Source organism: Somniosus microcephalus, chromosome 10, assembly GCF_052327205.1.
Source record: "Somniosus microcephalus isolate GS21.2 chromosome 10, FLI_Smic_1.0, whole genome shotgun sequence".
Lineage (NCBI taxonomy): Eukaryota > Metazoa > Chordata > Chondrichthyes > Squaliformes > Somniosidae > Somniosus > Somniosus microcephalus.
In genome coordinates, this window is record NC_140996.1 from 219,280,371 (window position 1) to 219,300,504 (window position 20,134).

General features: G+C 40.9%; 1 protein-coding gene across 2 annotated transcripts in view; it reads right to left on the reverse strand.

Moving 5' to 3' along the window:
• Positions 1 to 2,273: 2,273 nt before the first annotated feature.
• Positions 2,274 to 20,134, reverse strand: part of prkx (protein kinase X-linked) — a 130,339-nt gene continuing 112,478 nt past the window's right edge. Inside the window, exons 7-9 of one of the 2 annotated variants that reach the window (XM_085999655.1) lie at positions 17,277 to 17,354; positions 8,253 to 8,400; positions 2,274 to 6,491 (exon numbers count right to left, since the gene is read on the reverse strand). In XM_085999655.1, the coding sequence (XP_085855781.1) occupies positions 8,275 to 8,400; positions 17,277 to 17,354 (204 nt within the window). In that variant the 3' untranslated portion in view covers positions 2,274 to 6,491; positions 8,253 to 8,274. Of the gene's footprint in view, positions 6,492 to 8,252; positions 8,401 to 17,276; positions 17,355 to 20,134 lie in introns of those variants that run through there. The other variant, XM_085999656.1, reaches the window with a different exon arrangement.

Consider the following 20,134-nt stretch of genomic DNA (forward strand, 5'->3'; position numbering starts at 1 on the left):
CAAATTGCTTATGGCAAAGATCTCAAATACTGGAAGACAAAAGCTAGAATGTAATTTCTTTAAAATTAACAACACTCTAACTTCAACTTTTTAGTTACACGCATTTAAGTGCAAGGCCAACGTTTGAAAGAAATTTCAATACATTTTTTCACAAACCTGTTCTTAATAGGCAGAATTGATCTTTCCCAATTTTAAAAACTAAACACAATAAACTGCAGAGGTTCCCTTGTTAATTGTGGTAATCAATGCAATCTATATCTGGTTCTAAACAATCAAGGTCCTGTCCTGAAGACAAGTGAGGAAAATGAATTGGGGTAGGTTTTAATTTAAAACACACCTACTGCTGTTACAGATTAGGTTTAAATCATTCAGTCTTCGGGACAGTGATCCAAAATTAATTATCTGGAGGCGCCTTATAAATGTGGATTTTATAACTACTTCAGATCTCTGCATGATTGTACAAAGATTTCTTTCTTACTTGAATGAACAGGCTGAAAACGGATGTCAACAATGCAGAAATATAGTGGGTAGTTACTGTACACAAGGAGCTGGAATGATGCGAAGTGGGTTTGGCACTGCTCGATGCAGCAGCTATATTAAAGTCACCGATTAATGCTGGTTTCTGGTTTTGGGAGACTACCTCCTAGAGATTATCTCACACCCCTCCAGCTTCAAGCTGAACTCTGATATTTTGGGTGGTCCGCTGAACCGTCTTTAGCACCAAACTAAAAAGTTACTTTAGACCTCACGTGATATTCGGCTCCAACTCAAATTTCACCAGCAGTTGGAAACTGGTGAGCAAAGCTCTATATGTGCTTCAAGTGTTCAGTGCCCTGTTTTTGTCAGATTACAAAATCGCACAAGCAGCCAGTATAGCTCTGCTTTATCCATTTTCATCTCTCCAAAAGTAATACTGGAGTCAAACTGATGCATGCGTTATAACAGAGGAGAGGTGGAACAGGGGTGATGCAAGTAGTCAAGTTGATAGGATGCCCGCATAACCCTGAAGACGTGTCTTAAAAATACATTTTCTCTTTGCTTTCATGACTTTGAACTATAACCCATAGTACAATAGTGAAAGATTTACATTAATCTACAAATTCTAACATGATTTAATTGACCATCAGTAAAATGTCCTGCAATTTAAAAAAAGACTTGCATTTATATAGCGCCTTGCACGACAACCGGTTGTCCCAAAGCGCTTTACAGCCAGTGTAGTCACTATTGTAATGTTGGAAATGCGGATTTCCACACAGCAAGCTCCCACAAACAGCAATGTGATAATGACCAGATAATGTTTTAGTGATGTTGATTGAGGGATAAATATTGGCTAGGACACTGGGGAGAACACCCCTGGCTCCTCTTCAAATAACCTTTCACTTCCACCTGAGAAAGCAGACGAGACTCGGTTTAAACGTCTCATCTGAAAGACGGCACCTCAGGCAGTGCAGCACTCCCTCAGCACCGCACTGGAGTGTCAGCCTAGCTTTATGTGCTCAAGTCTCTAGAGTGGGACTTGAACCCACAACCTTCCGACTCCAAGGCGAGGGTGCGACCAACTGAACCACGGCTGACATTGCAGTAAAAAGGCCTGTAAGTTAAGTAGTACTGTTCACATTAAATTACCCATTAATGACTAAATAACTGCTAATGCTTCAATCAACTCTATTCCATATTGCACAATGAACCAACACATGTTAATCACAACATTAGGAGACATACAGAGCAAATGAAATAAAGCTTTTCTGGATTAGATTAGTTGCATTGTTTGTTGCTATTACACAATTAGCTCACTCAGGTCACAACTTCACTTACAAATTACTTAGTTTGGATGGTGGGGTGAGAGAAAGGGAAACAAACTGTTCACATACCCCAACCGTTACTAGCTCTTACCTCTCCACAGCCCGATTCAGCGGACAAGGTGGGCGGTTTTGGCTAGATACTTGTTACCATCACTACTGCTCCTTGATCAGATTAGAACAGACATACTTCTACCATTAAGAGATGGTCTAGGTCGATTTATTTTCCTCTCCTTCTACCATGACTTCTGGCACAGTGTCACCATAAGGTTCTTCATACCGACATTCATTACAATGGAGAATACTTGATTGAAATAATCGTGGGATTCTATCCTGAGAAATTAATAGAATCTGCCTTAGAAATCAAAACATTAATTGGTGTTAAGGTTCAACATGTGTGTGCAAGTATGGTCGCAATACTATTGCAAAGCAACGTTTCTTAGCAACTTAAGGGGGAAAAAAAACTTGACACAGTTAAAGAATGCTGGTTTATTAGGTGCTGCAAAAATAACAATCCAGGAAGGCAAACCCAGCTGTTTGGCTATGCTACAGCAATTGAAAGAATAAATCAGTGACTGTACAATGCTGCAAAATTGATTTACAAAATAAAACTTGTTTGCATAATTGCAGTAATTTTCAGATCAAGGAGACAATAATCATACCTCTTATTCTTCATGCTGAAGAATGCCCTGCACTTTGTTTCGGTAGGTCTTTATACATTACTGTATTTGATTTACAGATTGTTCTTTAAAGTGACAGTTTGGGAGATAAAGAAAACACTGATCTACCTTGTGCTGTTTCAAGTTTTTGATGGTAATGGCCATGTTGAGAGATATTTGACGACTAAGCCTAGGACGAATTTTGGGTTCATAAATTAAAATTATACTACATTAAGTTACACTCTGCTCACAAGGGGCTAAATCCACACAACACCAAGCTTCCAGAACGTGGATTAGATCCAGAAGAAACATTTGTCAGAATGGGGTTTCTTGCATACATCAGTTTAAGACAATGAAGCTTGTTAACACATTCCAGTAACATTCACACTTTCTATGCTGGAATGGTCCCTTCACTTGACCCCAGTAGGAGGCTAGCTTCCAAGGGAGCTTATATCTGGGAAGGGTGGTAGCAGGTTTGATTGGCAGCTCAACTGGCCAAACCCCAACATGGAGAGCTGAAGGAGGGTCAGAGGTCAGATTTTCGGCTTCCAGTCTTGCTGGAATCCTTGAACACAAGTCGGTCTGCACCATTTTGGAGTAGTAACAGTCACAGAAGAGGGGATCTCTCTTCTTAAGGTTAGAGCTAACTAGTTTCAAAGATTTGAAAGGCTGTGAACTGAATTCAGCTCGCTAACAGCCATAGAATGGTGTGCTTTGTTATTTTTATTGTTTGAAGACTGCTGACGCTGCAAATTATGGAGTGGAGTCTCAAAATTTGTAATGCAGCCTTTAATATCAAAATGGTCTGTAAATTATTGCGCTAAAGTGTACACAGCAGCACACAACATAACTTTTGGCTTGCTATTGAAAGTGACACAAATTAAAAGATCAATGAAACTCAATGGGCTGCTTCTTAAAGATAAATTGAGAAGCTCAGCCTTTCCCGAGAGAGCAAGCCGGCTTCAACCAGATTGTTTGGTGATGCACCAAACTAGCTGGCTATGGGGGAAGTTGGGTGGAAGATAAAGAGGAGGCGTTTAAAACAAAAATAAAAGTGGCAGCTTGGATCCACCTCAATTGGACTCCCAACAGGCTCGTACTGGCTGGCTACAACCAGCACCTGCAAGATCGAGACACACACCTGCATGCTCATGTCTATTTTCTCAATCATAGATCAGAATACACAGGCCAAGGCTATGAAGGGGCACATATGGGGGAACCGATATTTTTTTTAAAATAAATAAAATTACATATTTTTACTTCTCCATTAGGTTTAGTGTCCAAATTTTGGGAGCCTGCGACAGTGAACAAATGAAGCACCAAAAAGAAAGGTCAATACCCGGATACCAATTACAGTTCATCATTAGATTGAGCTCATTAGTTACTGTAAAACAAATTCAGACCAAGTACATTTGGCTAAAAATGATTTCCAACAGCAAACATTTGTACTTCAATATGTACAATACAGATTACATAACAAATACAGCATAAACTGAGCTGTACAGAGTATCTTACAATTCTATAGTCCTCAAAAGGTCAGTTTATTAGGAGGTGCAGTATTTTCTTTTACAATGGCCATCTCACCAGCGGTTTTTCCCCCGTTTTCAAATTTAATTTGTGTTTAAAGTTATTTTTTGCTTGCCTTCGCAGGATGGGAATTGCACATAAATCAGGCTGCGCACAGTGACAATTAAATGTCATGATCATCATCGCAAATGTGGAACTTCGTGAACCTATAATGCCTTCAAATTGTACAGTGCACTCCTGTTAAAAGTAGAACTGACTCCCCACAATTTTTGCACGTCATTCAGGAGCACACATTTAACAGGAGTCCACATTAAGTATTCTGTAGTACATAAAACAAGTTAGAAATTTGTCTATTTACAGTAATATATTTAAGGCTACTTAGAATGCAATATTCATACAGGCTAAATTATAGACAATGGATAAGAGTTAGTGAAAATTGGGATTGGTTGAAAACCCTACTCTTGAAAGAAATCTCATTACACAAAACATATTCACAGAAAACAAGGATAGTCTGGGTTGGCAAGTGAAGTACACTGTGTATATAATAAAATGCCTTTACAACAGACATACTTGCATTTCAGCTTGCAGTTTTTCTCTGATTTCACATATATTTTGTGCAGCTAGCATCATTCCTCATCTGTCTGACATTCTACTCATCACACTCAAATGAGTAAGATACAGTTGAATAAAAACATTAAGAAATGTAAACCATAAAATTCAAGCCACAAGCCAGATTTCAAAACACAGGCATTTACGACCCGTGATCCTGGGGGAGCAGATTACACACCGATGCTCAGCGAGCAACAGGTACTAACTGTTGAGTTCTTTGTGATATTTTAAGAAAAACATAAGGCAGTATTGTGTTATGTGCATCAACGGGGCTTGTCAGTGATAATGCCATGATTTCCCACACACAATTATTCAGTTCAGTTGGGCCATCAGGAGGGGGAAAAAGGAAAGGAGGGAACATGTTGACCTATAACGCTGCTAACAAACACAGAACGCCTGACAGCTGCCAAACAAGGAGTGGCACTGGTAGAGGAGTGGGAAGTCACCTAACTGCCCTCTTGGTTGAAATATAGGAGAAACTATTTAGAACGTTTGGGGGGGGGAAAGAATGAAGTTAATATATCATATAGCAAACAAGGAAGATCAGAAGTGTCCTCACAATAGTCCGAATTTAGTGCCATACTAAGGGTCTTTCAATCAATTCAATAAGCCGCTGAATGCATTCAAACACGTGTCAAGGTGAACATAATTAAAAACCTTGCTTCATGACCAAGACAAAAAATATTTTGAGTGTTTGTTTCTATACAATAAACAAATTCTGACACATAGGTGTATTGATATTTTACTTGCGATATAGACAGGTTTATTCCACGAGCTAGTGAGTTACGATCCATAATCCACTCACAACTGCTCACTCAAGTTCATTAATTCTGATGCCCATTGCCTCTCCATCATATATCCTCTCTACTATATATATTTTTTTAAACATTGAGTCACTCACACCCACACAAAAAAAGCTGTCTGGTACAACGTCTTGAAGGAAGGATTTAAAGTTTTAGAATTAAAATCCTTAAACCATTTTCCATTCACCCCCCCCCACCTCTCCCAGTCAATGACGTTGATGCAAACACACAGTGGTAATAGGCCCCTTTGCCATTGTGACTTTGTTAATAAACTTAGTATTCAAATTGTAAGCCTGGTTTAGAAAGAGAACACAATTTGCAGTTGGAGTGTGGAAATAGTTGTAACTGATGGGAGCCAGTGCTAACTCCTGAGCATCACACAGTAGGACATCAAATACATACATCAGTAAATAAGAAAAAAATAGCAAGATGCTGGTATTTAGGATGATCCCTTTAAACATAAAATCTATATACATATATTTTTCTTAAAAACCATGTCCTGATTCTACTCAAAGCAAAAATGATAAAACTTAAAAACAATTTTTTTATATTTGCATAGTGCATCCATTTCAGATATCTGTATATACAAAGTGATATGACCCTAGTTTTACATCTCTCTATAAACACAAATAGTTCTTTTTTAAAAATAAATCATTGTAAGGAAGTACTTGTGCTTTTTAATCAAGGCAATTTTACAATAATAAAGAAATCTGGATCCACTGCTTAATAATACCACATTTTAGAATAAGCAAAACAGGAATTCAATTATTAAAAACAGGTGTCATAATGGACATGCAATAATATTACTATAAAACATTTGGGATTTATTTTTACATAATCTACACCACATTTCTATGTAAAAAAAGAAAAAAAATTCCAGTTTAGACCTCCGATCTTTAATGTACACCTTTCAGTTACAGCACACTGATCGGTACGGAAGTCAAACCATGATTCTGTCTGGAACCTTCCAATGTGCTTATTTGTACGAGGTCATCATAGGCACAGGCAGGCCACGTAGCAAAAACAAATGTGCAATTTGATGTCTGATCCTTCTTATGAGCATATTCATCTTGGTCACACTTCTCGTCAGTGCTCTGTAGGGAGGAAGAAAGCATCTATAATAAGGAAATGCAGGGATTGTTTTACACTAGAAATGGTCTTCCTTTTCAAAACATTACATTTTTGCTGGTCTCAGGCTTGAAGGCTCTCTAACCAGTCAGCTTTTTAAGGTACCATCGGTCTCGAGCATCCTTTCACCAAGTTCGGGCATGCAGTTTCGGTGAAAACTATATTTATTTATTTGATGTTACCAATATTAAGAAGCTATATTGGAAGACTGAATATAATGTTAAGGATATATACAGAAGATTAATTGCTCTATAGAACTCAATGTAGATGCAGAGAGGCTGTTTCCCCTCATGGGGAAATCTAGAACTCGGGGGCACAGTTTCAAATAAAGGGTCGCCCTTTTAGAACCGAGATGAGGAGGAATTTCTTCTCTCAGAGGGTCGTAAATCTGTGGAATTCTCTGCCCCAGAGAGCTGTGGCGGCTGGGTCATTAAATACATTTAAGGTGGAGACACACAAATTTTTGCAAGATAAGGGCGTGAAGGGTTATGGGGAGCGAGCGGGGAAGTGACTTTGAGCCCAAGATCAGCCATGATCTTATTGAATGGCGGAGCAGGCTCGAGAGGCCAAGTGGCCTATTCCTGCTCCTATTTCTTATGTTAAGTTCAATGGTTCATGGATTATTGGGTTCTGGATGAGTTTCTGGCAGATCCAAGTTTGGCTTACAGGTGGACTAATATTAGACCGAGATGGAATTGATAGTCAATCTTAAAAAAAAAGTCTAAGAAACTCAATGAACCCAGCAGCAAACACTAACTGAACTGGAGGGTTCCCTGCCTGAAGAACATATTCCCACCATACATTCTGCTGGCCTGTTTGGAAATAGTTTCCCCCCCCCACTGAATGAGATAAATAAATGTTGATGCTTTCTGAACTGACCAAGATTTGTTTGGTACAGGGAAAGACAATAAGGTTGAATATAATACTGCCCTTTAAACCTCAACCCATACACGCCTCTTCACCACATCTCAATTTATTCTCTCGAGAAATAGTTGTCATTGGTCTTCTGTGGTAACTTATGCCACAAGCCTATTACCCTTTATGCAAAAAGGAAAAATTGGCAGGGCTATGGGGAAAGAGCAGGGGAGTGGGACTAATTGGATAGCTCTTTCAAAGAGCCAGCACATGAACTATGGACTGAATGGTCTCCTTCTGTACTGTATGATTCTAATAAAGTTTTACCTAACTTCCCTTTTTACTCTTATCTAAACTCATTCACTATAGCCAATAATTTGCATGATCAGTCTAGTCAATCCCTTCATAATCTTGAAAACTTTAGCTAGGTAATCCCAAAGAAAACAAAACAAACTGCCTCAGTTTAAATTACCTGATACCTACAATCATCTTTTCTTGCCTCTGCAGACACTCAAAGGTCAATTGTCCTTCCAAAGTACAAGGAAATTCCTGAAGCTTTGATATTTTCAGAGTGAAAGGCTGAGTGTTTTTTTTTGGTAGATACCTTTATTTCCTATCTAGAACACCTAAACTTTTTTAATATGGTGCAACTATTGGTCATTAGAACTTTAAAGTAAGGCACAAAACTGCAGAGTTAAACGATGAAAAGCATTGTCACCTCAACAAATTTCAAATGCTTTTTCATCTATCATTTAAATGTAAAACATCGACTGCAAATAGACTCAATGTTACAGTACAGAAATGGACTGTAAGAAGTCACACTGCAGAAGCATTTATGTAGGGGGGTCATGCCTTAAATGATAGAAACTCACTTCACTTTGTCTAGTAGCATAATCAAAAGGTCTTGAAAATTTCCAGATCCTTGGGAGGAACAGGTGGAATCTTTTTCCACTCATTTTCTGGGTAGGATTCAAAATTTGATGTATCCCCAGCATGAGACAGCTTCGGTACTATTGGCGGCTGAAAGAGAAAAAAATGTGCCTTTCAGATAACTAATTTTGGGTAGATCTGGAATAGTATTAAATATTACCTCTTAGACTGCCAGTGGATTCGGAGGAACTCCTGTCTTCCTGGGCCAAGGTGGAAGCAAAACATTGGAGAAATCCATGCATTTGAGGCAGATGAAAGAAAGTAAGGTCAACTCAAGGTGGCCGAAAAGCTTCAGAAGTAGTCAGTGTGGCAGACAAAGGAAAACAGGCCCAGAAATATGATTAAATGGCATAATAACCTGTCTCACAATTTGATAAAAAACAGAAACTTATGTTGGAGCTCCGCTGCAGCTCTGTTGGCAGCACTCGCAGCTGAGTCAGAAGGTGGTGGTTTCAAGCACCACTCCCAAACTTGAGCACAAAATCTGGGCTGATATTTCAACACAGTACAGCATTAAGGGAGTGCTGTATTGTCAGAGCTGCAATCTTTTAGATGAGTTGCTAAACCAACATGTTGTTTGCTGTTTCTAGTCGTTCAGTTGCATGTTAAAGATCCCATAGCACTTGCATACAAACATATAAAAATGTACAGGAAAAGACCATATAGTTGTGATGCCCTGTGCAGTCAAAGAGGAGCAGCGATATCTTCACTCAACCAATCAACAAATTAACTGGTCATTCAGCTTATTCCTTGCTGTGCATAAAATGTCTGCCATATTCACCTAACAGTGACTGCAATTTAAGTGCATGTGAAGCACATTGAGGAACATCACAGACATAATTAGGTGTTGTATCTTCTTGAGAAACTCAACTCATTACGCCCATTCCCGTAAAAAACAGTCTCACTACACATTGGGTTGATTTGTTGTTGAATGAAACTTGACAAGTTCAATTAGCCGCTTGAGGTCAAGTACACATGCAGAGAGCGGCTAACTCAAGGCCAAACAACAGAATAGCTTTTCTTCTCTTCTATCGTGCATGCACGGTCTCCACAATCATGGCAATAAATTAATGTACAGCTCAATGCTATTAACTCTGCTGCCTTCGTGGCAATTCATCCCAGAACCCAACACCAAATTGTGACTACAGAAGGAGACAGAGCTGTAAAACCCAAAGCTGCCTAGAGAGAGTAGACAGAGTTTCAATGACACTCAAACACGCAAATAAAAACAAAAAGTGCTAGAAATACACAGCAAGTCTGCAGGATCTGGAGAGAGAAAACATGGATGTAGAAAAAGTCAGAACTTTTCCCACAGGTTCTTTCTAAACTGAGTTACAATTGGATCATGGCTGATTTGTACCTCAAATCCATGTAATCCTTTGATTCATATTCCTCGATACCTCACCTAATAAAAATCTGTCCATCTTAGACTTGAACATTTAATTTGACCCAGCAGCCGCAGTCTTTGGGGGGGGGGGGGGGGGGGGGGGGTGAGAGAATTCCACTACCTTGTGTAAAGTGCTCCCTGATTACACTCCTGAATGGCCTAGCACTCATTTTAAATTTATGACCCATTGTTCCACATTCCAACAGAGGGAATAGCTTCTCTGTATCTACCTTATCAAATCCTTTTATCATGTTAACCATTTCGATTAAATCATCCACTAACCTTCGAAATTCAAGGGAATACAAACCAAGTTTTTGCAATCCTGTCCTCATAATTTAACCCATTAAGCTCTGGTATCATTCAGGTGACTCTGTGCTGTACCCCGTCCAAGGCCATTACCCCATAGCACTATTTCGAAGAGGAGCAGGGGAGTTATCCCGGCCAATATTTATCCCTCAATCAACATCATCTGGTCATTATCACATTGATGTTTGTGGGAGCTTGCTGTGCACAAACTGGCTGCCGAGTTTCCCATATTACAACAGTGGCTACACTTATAAAGTACTTCATTGGCTGTAAAGCACTTTGGGACGTCCAGTGGTCGTGAAAGGTGCTATAGAAATGCAAGTCAAGTCTGTCTTTCTTCTAACCTTACTACAACCAACATACTTGTTACGAAAATCACAACAGTTCTACAATTCACAATAGCATCAAAATAGAAGCAAAGAAAGGAAAATGCCTGGAAACAATCAGCAGACATGACTTTAAAAGAGTGCGTTAGAAATTAAGGAAAAATTTGCATTTATATTGAAATATTCTGCTTTTTAACAAAACAAATAAATGAGATGAAATAAGTTTAGAAAACAAATTACTGCAAATAGCAGAGGATGCCAAGGGATCTTTAGTCGCTAACACCAGATTTAGAAATGTGTAAAGCTGATTATTTTGTAGTTTGCACAAAGCAGATTAAGTTTGGAGACTGCACAATGAGCAATTGTACATAATTACATAATTAGACAACCAAGTTAAAGTAGAAAACATTGAATTACTGGTATATGGAAAAGTGCTTGAGGCGGGGTAGCAGCCGCACATAATCCACTGATTATTTTGTATGTCTGCAGCAGAATAGATTTGTCTTGAGAAAAATTAAGACCATGCAAACCATACAGAAGTAGAAGAGATTCAAACAGAGGAGACTCGTTTCAATTTTGAAGTTTGCCCCTGTAGATTCTGGCTCTCCAGATCCATTGTTTTACACAAATGAAAACACAAATACTTACTACTGTATGCTAACAAATAGTCAACTAGTCAGCCTAATCAATTTGCATTCTAAAAAATATACAGTACAGATGACTAATAATTTTTCAGGAATTTAGTAACTGCTCAATAGTTTATTTTCTTGCATAACCTCATGTTCACAGTTAAATTATCAAGAATACCATTTGTCAGAATGATTGCCAAAGTCATTTAAATCCCCCAGTAACTTAAAGAAGTTTAACAGAAAATTTGTGGGCAGATTTTCCAGGGAACTCACTGCAACTGATATCTTCTAACTTGTTACATGGTTCCCCAGCTAAAAAAAACATCAAGTAACAAAACCAACCTCAGAATTCCACTGATCACTTCATAGGCATGTCAATGACTACGAAGAACCTATTTTTGCTTTAGAAGGTCAGTAATGTCGTTTAGTATTCACTCGGGATGTGGGCATCACTGGCAAGACTGCCATTTTTTGCCCACCCCGAACAACCGAGTCTTTCTCACCCACTCACTTCAAGCTAAGAGTTAAAAATTAACTACATTGGTGTGGGACTGGAATCACCAGACTAAGGACGGCAGGTTTCTTTCCCTAAAGGACATTAGTGAACCAGTTGGGGTTTTGAAATAGTCAAACAGCTTTGTGGTTTCTTTTACTGATACTCAGTTTAAATATTGATACTCAATTTAATGAAGAATTCAAATTCTCAAACTGCCATGGTGGGATTTGAGCTCATTAGCAGCTGGGATTAGGAATCCAGTAACATAACCACTACAATACCGTACCCTAGGATCTCCTCAAAACTACATTCGTCGTTCATACTTTGTCATCTTCCTTACCATTTCCCCCCACTTCCTGCATCAATTTCCACTCTCTTCAGTGAAGAGAGTCTTCCATTAAAAGGTTCTAGATAAGGTCAGAAGTGGGGATGTTCGCTGATGATTGCACACTGTTCAGCACCATTCGAGACTCGTCAGATACTGACGCAGTCCGTGTCCATATGCAGCAAGACCTGGACAACATTCAGACTTGGGCTGACAAGTGGCAAGTAACATTCGCACCACACAAGTGCCAGGCAATGACCATCTCCAACAAGCGAGACTCTAACCATCTCCCCTTGACATTCAATGGCATTACCATCGCTGAATCACCCACTATCAACATCCTGGGGGTTACCATTGATCAGAAACTGAACTGGACCAGCCATATGGCACGGTGGCATAGTGGTTAGCACTGTTGCCTCACAGCGCCAGGGACCTGGGTTCGAATCCGGCCTCGGGTGACTGTGTGTGTGGAGTTTGCACATTCTCCCCGTGTTTGCGTGGGTTTACTCCGGGTGCTCCGGTTTCCTCCCACAGTCCAAAGATGTGCGGGTTAGGTTGATTGGCTATGATAAATTGACCCTTAGTGTTAGGGGGATTAAATACGTGGGGTTACGGGGATAGGGTGGGATATGTGTTGGTGTAGGGGTTACGGGGATCGGGTGGGATATGTGTCGGTGCAGGCGCGATGGGCCGAAATGGCCTCTATCTGCACTGTGGGGTTTCTGTGATTTCTGTGATAAATACTGTGGCTACAAGAGCAGGCCAGAGGCTGGGAATTCTGCGGCAAGTGTCTCACCTCCTGACTCCCCAAAGCCTTTCCACCATCTACAAGGCACAAGTCAGGAGTGTGATGGAATACTCTCCACTTGCCTGGATGAGTGCAGCTCCAACAACACTCAAGAAGCTCGACACCATTCAGGATAAAGCAGCCCGCTTGATTGGCACTCCATCCACCACCTTCAACATTCACTCCCTCCACCACCGGCGCACTGTGGCTGCAGTGTGTACCATCTACAAGATGCACTGCAGCAACTCGCCAACGCTCCTTCAACAGCACCTTCCAAACCCGCGACCTCTACCACTTAGAAGGACAAGGGCAGCAGACGCATGGGAACAAGACGCGCCGAGACTCCAGGATGGTATGTTGCCTCCCTGGTGCAAGGGTCAAGGATGTCTCGGCGCGGGTACAGAACATTCTGGAGGGGGAGGGGGAACAGCCAGTTGTCGTGATACATGTTGGTACCAACGACGTAGCTAAAAAAAGGGAAGAGGTCCTACAAGTAGAATTTCGGGAGTTAGGAGCCAAGCTAAAAAGTAGGACCTCGAAGGTAGTAATCTCTGGATTACTACCAGTGCCACGTGCTAGTAAGAGTACAGAGAACAGGATAGTTAGGCTAAATACGTGGCTTGAGCAGTGGTGTAAGAGGGAGGGTTTTAAATTTTTGAGGCATTGGAACCAGTTTTGTGGTAGGTGTGACCTATACAAAAGGGACGGTCTACACCTGTGCAGAGATGGAACTGATGTTCTCGGGGTAATTTTTGATAAAGCAGTTCGGGAGCATTTAAACTAGTATGGCAGGGGGCTAGAAACCTATGTAGTGAAATAGAGGAAAGTGAAAGACAGAAATAAATGATAAAAGGGTGAGGAACAAAAAACAAAGGGCCAAACTAATTCATAAAAAATGTGAGCATAAAAAAAGCCTGAGGGTTTTATACCTTAATGCGAGAAGCATCAGGAACAAGGTAGATGAATTAGCTGTGGAAATAGAGGTTAATAATTATGACCTAATTGGGATTACGGAAACATGGTTGCAGGGTGAGCAGGGCTGGGAGCTTAACATACAGGGGTATTCAGTATTTAGGAAGGATCGACAAAAAAGAAAGGGAGGAGGGGTAGCATTGCTAGTAAAAGAGGGGATAAATGCAATTGAAAGGAAGGATATTAACTCAGTTAATACAGAATCTATATGGGTGGAGCTAAGAAATAGCGAGGGGCGAAAAACATTAATAGGAGTGGTATATAGGCCTCCAAATAGTAAAATAGAGGTTAGGGAGGGCATCACGAGGGAAATTAGAGAAGCGTGCAATAAGAGCACAGCTGTCATCATAGGTGACTTTAACTTACATATAGATTGGACTAGCCTAATCAGTAAAAATAATGAGGAGGAGGAATTCCTTGAGTGTTTGAGGGATGGTTATCTGGATCAATATGTCGAGGAACCAACTCGGGAACAGGCTATATTGGACTGGGTACTGTGCAATGAGAAGGGACTAATCAGTAATCTTGTTGTACGGGGACCCTTGGGTCAGAGCGATCATAACATGATCGATTTCTCACTCGAAATGGAGAGCGAAGAAATTGACTCAGAGACTAAGGTCCTGAATTTAAACAAGGGGAATTATGATGCCATGAGACGGGAACTGAGTAGGTCTGATTGGACAACGTTCCTGGGAGGACTGGAGGTAGATAAACAATGGCAAACATTTAAAGATAGAATGACAAAATTGCAAAAATTGTTTATACCAATCTGGCATAAAAGGAAATCTAAAAAGGTGACTCAACCGTGGATAACAGGGGAAATTAGAGACAGCATAAAATCCAAAGATAGGGCGTATAAAATAGCCAAAAAAAGCGCCAGAGCGGAAGATTGGGAACAGTTTAAGATAGAGCAAAGGAGGGCAAAGGGCATAATCAAGAGGGGCAAAATAGCTTACGAAAACAAGCTGGCGGAAAATATAAAAACTAACTCCAAAAGCTTTTATAAGTATATCAAAAGGAAAAGACTGGTGAAAACCAAAGTTGGTCCATTGCAGTCAGATACGGGGGAATATATAATGGGAAATAAGGAAATGGCAGATCAACTAAATGCATACTTTGGGTCAGTCTTTACGAAGGAAGACACAAAAAACCTCCCTGGGATATCGGGAAAAATAGGGACATTGGCAAAGGAGGAACTGACGCAAATCAATATCTCTAAGGATATGGTGTTAAGGAAGCTAAAGGGATTGAAGGTGGACAAATCCCCAGGGCCTGATAACATGCATCCTAGGGTACTGAAGGAGGTGGCCCTAGAGATAGCGGATGCACTAAGGATGATTTTTCAGAATTCATTAGACTCGGGAACAGTGCCGATGGATTGGAGGGTAGCTAACGTTACCCCACTATTCAAAAAGGGGGGTAGGGAAAAAGCAGGTAATTACAGACCTGTAAGCCTTACATCAGTTGTGGGCAAAATGCTGGAGTCCATCATTAAGGATGAAATAGCGGAGCACTTAGCAAATGGGGACAGGATAGGACAGAGTCAACATGGATTTACAAAGGGTAAATCGTGCTTGACTAATCTATTGGAATTTTTTGAGGGAGTAACTGGTAGAATAGATGGGGGAGAGCCAGTAGATGTGGTGTACCTGGACTTCCAAAAGGCCTTCGATAAGGTCCCACATAAAAGATTAGCATGGAAAATTGAGGCTCATGGGATAAAGGGGAAAGTTTTGGCGTGGATAGGGAACTGGCTGTCAGATAGAAAACAGAGAGTTGGAATAAACGGCTCATTTTCTGAATGGCAGGCAGTAACAAGTGGGGTACCACAGGGATCTGTCCTGGGCCCCCAGCTGTTCACAATTTACATTAATGACCTGGATCAGGGAGTCGGATGCAGCATTTCCAAATTTGCAGACGACACTAAACTAGGAGGGGGGGTGGGCTCAGAGGAAGAGACCAGGAAGCTCCAGAGCGATTTGGACAGACTGGGCGATTGGGCGGATAAATGGCAGATGCACTATAATGTGGACAAGTGCGAAGTTATCCACCTTGGGTGCAGGAACGGGAGGGCAAATTATTATTTAAATGGCAATAGATTGGGAGAGGGGGAAGTACAGAGAGACCTGGGTGTTCTTGTACACCAGTCACTGAAGGCGAGCATGCAGGTGCAACAGGCGGTCAAGAAGGCAAACGGTATGCTGGCCTTCATAGCAAAAGGGTTAGAATACAGGAACAGGGATACCTTGCTGCAGCTGTACAGGGCACTGGTGAGACCACACCTCGAGTACTGTGTACAGTTTTGGTCGCCTCATCTGAGGAAGGATGTTCTTGCCATGGAGGGGGTGCAGCAGCGATTCACCAGGCTGATACCAGGAATGGCGGGAATGACCTATGAGGAGAGACTATGTAGTTTAGGGATGTACACACTGGAGTTTAGAAGATTGAGAGGGGACCTCATAGAAGTGTATAAAATTCTGACAGGTCTAGACAGACTGGATGCAGAAGGAATGTTTCCCTTGGCGGGTGAGAACAGAACTAGAGGACATAATTTAAGGATAAGGGCTAAACCATTTAGGACAGAGATGAGGGGGAATTTCTTCACTCAGAGAGTGGTGAACCTGTGGAACTCATTGCCACAGAGGGCAGTGTACGCCAGCTCATTAAATATATTTAAGAGGGAATTAGATATATTTCTACGGGCAAAAGGGGTTAAGGGTTACGGAGAGAAGGCGGGGACGGGATACTGAATTAAAGGATCAGCCATGATCTCATCGAATGGCGGAGCAGGCACGAAGGGCCGAATGGCCTACTCCTGCTCCTATCTTCTATGTATCTATGTATCACCACCTACAAGTTCCCCTCCAAGCCACACACCACCCTGACTTGGACCTGTATCGCCGTTCCTTCACTGTCGCTGGGCCAAAATCCTGGAACTCCCTTCCTAACAGCATTGTGGGTGTACCTACACCATATGGACTGCAGCGGTTCAAGGCGGCGGCTCACCACCATCTTCTCAAGGGCAATTAGGGATGGGCACCAAATGCAGGCCTAGCCAGCCAGCGACGCCCACATCCCATCAATGAAAAAGTACAAGCAGTTATTATAGATCAATGCAAGGTAACAGGCAGTGCAAAAGCAAACAAAAAGTAGTCTTATTTTGTAGCAGACCAGTAGAACTGAGGCATTAGCAAAGGTGGAAAAGGAAAAGGATTTGTGATTATTGATCATTCACCAGTCATTTAAAATTTCTACTCAAATGTGGTTCATCAAAAAAAGTAAAGTAAATGCTAGTATAAAACTCAACTGTATTTGGATATCTGTTGTTAACCTTGTAATAATCATTAAGGATACATTTAGAATATTGGGGCAGTTTTGTGTAGCCTATCAAAATTACATCGACGCATTGGAAAGCATTCAGGAAAGAGCAAAGTTATGAGGCGATTTACAGAGCTGAACATGTGTTGATTGGAGAAAAGATTATACAGGAGTAAACAAGTGAAAAGCTTTGCCTTCCCGTTAAACAGGATATCCCAAAGTACATATAAACAAGAATGAATTTTCAAGTTCGGTTCCTAAATTAAACGAACATTGTAAAAAAGCATGGCAAACACCCATCCACCAAGATTTAGTGGATCGTTTCTTTATTTAGTTTAATTGTTGCGAATATGTAAAATCCAAAAAGAAAAAGATTAAGTGGTGTATATTTTGGGAGTAAACATTGTGTTTGTAACTCACCTTTAGTTTTCTTAGAGGCACTGCTTCCCAGTCTACATATTTAAACCATCTGTGTCGCTTAATATCATCTGCTCCATTCTGAAAATTAATGGGAAGAAGTTTTAGAATTCTTATCCTAGAAGAATGACAGCTCTAATACCGGCACTAGGATTAAATGAGTGAGTGAATTTATTGTAGTGCTACTGTCCTGCCGAGCCTACTGTTTTGTACTCACTGTGCAGTGGATCGATTCTGCAGTCATAATTTGATTAGTTTCCTATTAGAGAACGAGCTGTGGGGAACAGCTCGATAAGCTAAGGCACTTCAGCCTCAAGAGAGGACCTTGTAGAGCCATGAATGGTATATAATGGGACTAAGGAGACAAATCCAAAATAATACTTTCAGATATCCTGTAAAAGTAGAGCAAGTTCAGGGTTGTGAAGGGCAAATTAATGAGATCTCACTTCTTTACACAAAGGGCGAACAAATAGCTGGAATGAGTTGCTGGGAAGTGTGGTTGAGGGCAGGACATGAAACTCATTTAACCAACAGCTATAATCTATAAGAAGATAATGGGTTAGAAATTGCGGTCGGAGGCATAACTCCGGAGTACATCTCCGACTCGCGAAAGAATTACAAAAGTACCTGCTGGCGGCCAGGCTGTGAAAACTTGCGGTCTCAGATCTCGAGACGGAGAGCAGCGTAATGGACCACGGATCCCAGGGACGCAGACGGTGCGGAAGCGTACCTGGGATCACGTGGGCCTGGTCCTCCAATCAATAAACAGAATTCCATTTTAATCATTTACGAAGTGAATCCCCTAATGAGCTGCAATGGAATCCTGAAATCTAATTATACAATTTACAGAAATGGAATTTTATTCGTAATTACCTTCATTCCACCAACCTCACTAAAAATTTAATTTTTGATCATTTTATACATTAAAACTGTAATCTGGTCCAATATTTGAAAAAATTCATTTCATATAGTGTATGTGCATAAATTAGGATGTGAAAATGTTTAATGGCTCAGATATCCCCTTACACTGATGCAAACGGGCCCTGAGCCTGCTTGCATCAACCATAAGACTTCCATGCGCAATCGCTGGCCAGTAGGTCAGCAAATAGCCAAACTCTGCGCCAGCGATTGCTTTTCTGTGGTATGCGCGGATGGCTGGTCAACGCGTACGTTGATTAGATCAAATGGGATAAACGGATGCCTTCATCCAAACCCATCTTGTGAATGTACTGTGGAAATCAAGTTGAGACTGCCATAAAAGCACTATAAAGGAAGAGTCCTTCATTTCACTGGTAAGAGTGGACTGGAATTCAAGTCTCCAGAAGTTAATAACTTCAAAGCAGAACACTAACAATACTGACTGGTATTTCAATACACAACAGAACTTCAGCGTCAGCTTGGGTAGGTGGTAGCACTTTTGTCAGAGTCAAAAGGTTTCAGGTTCATTCCCCATTCCAGTACTAGAACACAATCTCCAATTCATGGCCAGTACTGAGGAGTGCTGCATTGTTGGAGGTGCTGCCTTTCAGATGAGGTGTTAATCGAAACTTGTTCAGGTGGATGCATAAGATCCCATCGCATCATTCAAAGAGTAGGAAATTCAACGGAATTGGAGGATTTTACCACAAAAAGTAGAATAAGCCTTGCTAATCAGAGCATGAAGTAAAAAGATCAACTTGCACGGTACAAACAAATTATCAGGATACAGGTTATACTATGAATGTTTATAAAATGCACAGGTCCATCCTAGCCACCATTTAATTTTCATTTATTTTATAGCAAAGGCAAGAGTCAAAAACTCACTCAAGGGCCTTTAACTACTGCTACTCCGAGGGACTGCCTAAGAAGAAGCTGTAACCACAATAGAAAACCAGAGTGGCAATGAAAAACCAAAAAATGGCCAGTTTCTGCAATCACGCACAATATAAATTCTTCAAGGGAGATTTTCTGCTTCAATGTTCCTGGCATATGCCAAGAGTACGTACTGAGAATTTGTGCATCCCCAGCCCACGCTTTTTCAGCCATTAAAATTAATACAGGAAAAAAGAACTTGCATTTATATTGCGCCTTCTATGACCTCGGGGCATCCCAAAGTGCTTTACAGCCAATTACGTTTTGAAATGTAGTCACTGTTGTAATATAGGAAAAGCAGCAGCCAATTTACACAAAGCAAGCTCCCACAAACAACAATGAGATAATGCCCAAATAATCTGTTGCAGTGATGTTGATTGAGGGATAAATATTGGCCAGGTCACCAGGGAGAACTCCCTTGTTCTTCAAAATAGTGCCATTGGATCTTTTGCGTCCACCTAAGTGGGCAGACGGGGCCTCGGTTTAACGTCTCCTCCGAAAGACAGCAGCTTCAAAACTGCACTGAAGTGTCAGCCTACATTATGCATTCAAGTCCCTGGAATGGCCAGAAAATCACGAGCCCAACGCACGCAATTTCCCGATATGCTCTCCCAGTGTGCGCAGAAGTAAAAAAGCTCCTTTATTTTCAGTATTACAGAAGATTTTTCTTAAAGCAAATGAACAATTGAGCCCTGAATAGATGTAGTGCTTTAAAAAATAATCAGACTGTCCTCTTTTCCCTATAAATGAGCAGCAACCAGTTGTGGAAGTTTAAATTGACGAAAGAATCAAAAAAGACATTGCGAGATTCTTGCAGATACAAACTGAGCAATGCTGCAGACTCAAATAAAATGTTCCTTTTGCAGTTCTTCATGTTCCATCATCTAGGACAAGAACATCCAATTACATTGTAGTGTTGCATGCCTACATTAGATAACATAGCTCCATGCTCCCCTAATATTTGGCATTTAGAATACAACCATGTAGTTCAGCTTCGGGTTTGCAGCATT